This window comes from Neoarius graeffei, chromosome 28 (genome assembly GCF_027579695.1).
Source record: "Neoarius graeffei isolate fNeoGra1 chromosome 28, fNeoGra1.pri, whole genome shotgun sequence".
NCBI classification, from domain to species: domain Eukaryota; kingdom Metazoa; phylum Chordata; class Actinopteri; order Siluriformes; family Ariidae; genus Neoarius; species Neoarius graeffei.
Genome location: NC_083596.1, coordinates 1,378,647 through 1,382,948, shown reverse-complemented (window position 1 = coordinate 1,382,948; position 4,302 = coordinate 1,378,647). Strand labels below are relative to the sequence as shown.

At 43.9% G+C, this 4,302-nt stretch overlaps 1 protein-coding gene and 1 non-coding gene across 2 annotated transcripts; both read left to right on the top strand.

Annotated features, from left to right (window-relative positions):
- Positions 1 to 1,012: 1,012 nt before the first annotated feature.
- Positions 1,013 to 1,203, top strand: LOC132876181 (U2 spliceosomal RNA). Its single transcript, XR_009651918.1, has one exon. It is a non-coding gene; the product is annotated as a U2 spliceosomal RNA (small nuclear RNA).
- A 1,557-nt stretch (positions 1,204 to 2,760) lies between these two features.
- her7 (hairy and enhancer of split related-7) lies at positions 2,761 to 3,931 on the top strand. The gene is made up of 3 exons (XM_060912596.1): positions 2,761 to 2,861; positions 3,199 to 3,294; positions 3,397 to 3,931. The coding sequence occupies exons 1-3, from the start codon at positions 2,787 to 2,789 to the stop codon at positions 3,865 to 3,867; spliced, it is 642 nt and encodes a 213-aa protein (XP_060768579.1). The 5' UTR covers positions 2,761 to 2,786; the 3' UTR covers positions 3,868 to 3,931.
- The last annotated feature ends 371 nt before the right edge of the window (positions 3,932 to 4,302 follow it).

Below are 4,302 nucleotides of genomic sequence, written 5' to 3'. Positions count from 1 at the left end.
ACGCATTTTGTTGCTGAGTCCTTATAAACTCCTGAAGGAATCTACAACACCGCAGCGTAATACATATGTATAAAATAATACTCATGCAGCTTCGCACACATTCATTCACATTAGAAGCCGGTGGGCGCGTGGACTCCCGACACCTCGGTGCCGATTGAAGTGCACCCGGCACGCGCCCCCGGTGAACACAGAGGTGTGAGCACGCGCAGTGTCTCTTCGTAGCCTACTTTCGGAGTATTAGACCTTATATCAAGAAAAAAAATCAATAAAAAAAAGTGTTAAAAATGTAGTTGTTTATTCACAGTTTAATTGTAGGAACATATAAAGGACTTTGAACGTGCCTTGTTGATGACTATTGAAAAAGGGGGAGGGGAAGAGACCGTTTACACACACACACACACACACACGCTGTTCTGCTTTGTAAAGCAAACAAAAAAAAACCCCTCTAACCATCAGCATTAATATCAGCTCCAGAGATAAAGTCCCTGTAGTGCTTTCCAATCAGTCACTTCCTGTAGACGCCTCAGGGGTCTCAGCAGATTCCAAAGTTTTACTCCACTGAATGTTTTAAAGTAAACGTGGCAAAAATAAAAACCTTTCACGACTAATAACAAAGAAAAGAGGTATGTGTTTAAACTGGTGTATACAGTAAATCCGCCAGTCTATCAATCCATTTAAACACCCTGTACCTGCTGGAGTCTCAACACATTCCAAACATTCCAGCCTCAGGCGTGTCCTAAATCAGTTTCTTGTGTTTTCCCCAAACTTTTCTAATTAGCACAGGTGACTCTTTTAACCCTTTGTGTACCGCTCCAAGGGCACAGAGTCATTCTGCTGCCAGCAGGTGTCACTAAAGAGACTTAAAATCATAAACGGCTCCAGTCCTGACCCGTGTTCTGTTGGCATGTAAACGTGTGCATACAGCTACAGGTGGGTTTAGATTCATTAAACAAACCTGACTATATATTTTTTGTCTGTTCTGAGACAGTGTGTGAACGTGGGAATGCTCGGGATCGCTTCTCGGCCTTTTGGCTAAGATCAAGTGTCGTATCTGTTCTTATCAGTTCAATATCTGATATGTTCTCTAAATGAGGACGTTATATTAAACAGATTTTTAGAACAGGGAGCTGGAATAAGGGCTTGCTCTTTCTGTTCCATGCATCAACCTGGTATTGCAGTATCTCCAGGAATGGTGTCCTTGTTTTGTGGGCAGCACGGTGTAGTGGTTAGCACGGTCGCCTCACAGCGAGAAGGCTCCGGGTTCGAGCCCAGCGGCCGGTGAAGGCCTTTCTGTGTGGAGTTTACATGTTCTCCCTGTGTCTGCGTGGGTTTCCTCCGGGTGCTCCGGTTTCCTCCACAATCCAAAGACATGCAGTTAGGTTAACATGGGGCGGCCTTGAGCGAGGTACCGAACCCCTGACTGCTCCCTGACTGCTCCCCGGGCGCTCTGGTGTGGCTGCCCACTGCTCTGAGTGTGTGCGCGTGTGTTCACTGCTTCAGATGGGTTAAATGCAGAGGATGAATTTCAGTGTGCTTGAAGTGTGCATGTGACAAATAAAGGTTTCTTCTTCTTAATGATGCGCAAATCCTGACGGGTAAAAAAGCAGGGTGTGTGTGTGTGTGTGTGTGTGTGTGTGTGAGAGAGAGAGGGGTGTTGTATTTATTCTGAGTTTAATTCCCACCACATCACCTCCAACAGCAGCCAGATGAAATTAAAGAACGTCAATAAATCCATTCCACAAGCTGATCATTTCCGGTGCAGGGAATTTAGATTAAAGCTTAAAGCTGTGGTTTTGTGTGTGTGTGTGTGTGTGTGTCCCCCCCCATTACCGGAAGTGAAGCTCTAGATTTCTGTAATCTTGTGAAGTTTGCACGAGACCCTGATGTGATCAGAATGAAGTTCAGAATGAAGACATTGAGGATGTAAACTGGGCGGAGACTGAAATGCAGAAAAGCAACTTAAATACTGGAGTGTGTCTCTTTTATACATTTTTCTTTGTCTCAGTGAAGACGTGAAAAGGTTTTTTATGAACAAAAACAGCACACACACCCCGACCACATGCCCAGGGAAGTCGAGGTGGAGGAGAGCGCGTGCCGAGAAACAAACCGAACTGAGAGGTCCATTAGACCGGTTCTGTTCCAGAATCAGGAGTCAGTGTGTGAATGCGACATTAAATAAAAGCCACTAAACTCCACCCAACTGTTACATCATACTCTAATCTTTATTAAATATTAATGAGCTGCACCTTTTATTAACTGGTTTAATTCATAACTAGAGATAAAAACAATAACCAGGGTTTAAATTTGTTAATGTTATATTTGAATCCGTCGTGCATTAAAGAGTTCTCTCTAAAAATTCTGCAATGAAATAAATAAAAAAGACAAACAACAAAAATAAATACATTGATTATTTAATTACATTTTTAAACTCACATTTTACTGTACTATAAACTTTTCAGCATATTTATCCAGAATATTATTCGGGTTTAATTGAACTCCATGCTGCTGGTTTATTTAATTCACTCTCACTGGCTCTGTGCTGGTCTGTGATTTTACTGTCTGTTCTGTCACTGCGCTGTTTATCACTGACCAATCACGTGGCGAATAAAAGCATGAATTAGCATACAAGCCACTGATTAGTCAGAGTTGGGATGTGGGCGCGGTTTAGTGACGCCGCCAGTTTGAATGGCTAGAAATACCTGAGCTGGGCTTCACCTCAGCATGCAAACGTGGGGACTCGAGAACTTCAACTTCTTCTGGACTTTATCTGATGATTTTGAGTCTTTATGAAGAGTCAGTTCTGGGACACGGCGACAATGAACAAGTTTGAGGAGGCGGAGAGACTGAAACTGGACAAAAAGGTCAGTAACTCGTTCTCGTTCTCTTTACTCAGCAGTGCTTTGGAAAAAAGCAAAGACAATTTACTACAACAACACACTCTCAGTAGTGAACTGTACTGTTCTTTGTCCCTTTCATGTGTGTCCTCCATCTGTAGTGAAATGTGGATTTAGTGACCTACAGTGAAAAAAAATGCTAAACAGTCCATAACTGGATCATAATGTCCATAAGATCTTCTCTCAGAGTCCTCTGACCTGAGCGATGACACATGAGGAGGTTTCCTTTCTGACAGTGTACAAACAGAGAACACAGAAGGTTTAGCAGCACCTTCTCTGATGTTCTCGGCTCTGTTCCTTACAGCTGCTGAAGCCTCAGATTGAGCGTCGAAGACGAGAACGAATGAACCGCAGCCTGGAGAACCTGCGGATTTTACTCCTGCAAGGTCCTGAGCAGCAGGTGAGAGACACATAAACCTGATCTCCTGACTGTGTGTGTGTGTGTGTGTGTGTGTGTGTGTGTGTGTGTGTAACCTCGTCTATACCTCATTTCACATTCCAGGCTGCGTCTCGGAGGCGAGTGGAAAAAGCCGAGATCCTGGAACAGACGGTTCTCTTCCTGCAGAACTGCATCATTGAGGCCAAAAAATCCAGACCAGGAGACCAGCCCTCATCAGAAGGTCTTCAGTTCCTGGATGGGTTCTCGGCATGTTTACAGAAAGCAACTCGCTTCCTGCAGGAGGAGAGTGAGGCGCGAGGCCTGCACGACTCCATGTCCTCATCCTTGTATCGGTGCCTGAGCCATCCACACCGGCCCAGGGTCAGAAGCCTGAGGCACAGTCATGTCATGCAAGGACTGCTGTGTTTGAGGAGACACACACTCTCACACTCACACCCGTACAGGATCCCACTGCGATACACACATCATCACACCATCCAGCGTCACCACAACCAGAACATGGCCAGCACGTCACGGCCCGCCATGAGCCCACAGGCAGCTGGCAGACAGTGTGTGTGGAGGCCATGGCCTTGAGAGACTCAAACACACACACGCGCGCGCGCGCGGACTTGGTGTACAGTTATTGGGGTTGTGTAATATCAGTTCATTTGAAGATGGCATGGCTGATAAAGAAGATATTTATTTGGTGCTCAGTAAATATTTTGTGGCCATGTTTTAGTTTTTATTAAATCCTTAAACCTCATCACTGTTCCATTATAAATAACTCACATGCTTTCGAGAGAAGGAGAAGATTTTAAGAGTTTAAGGGGTTAAATGTGTATATAGTGTAAATGATGAATGACTTTTCTCCACTGATCTGTACTGTGTATCACTTCTGGTACTGCTTTGATGATATTTATCTATTTTTGCACATTTTTTTTTAATTTATTTACCTCATTCTAGTTTTTTTTTCAGTTTTCTTTTCTTTATTCTTTAGGAAACAGTGATAAATCTGTAAATAATGACGCA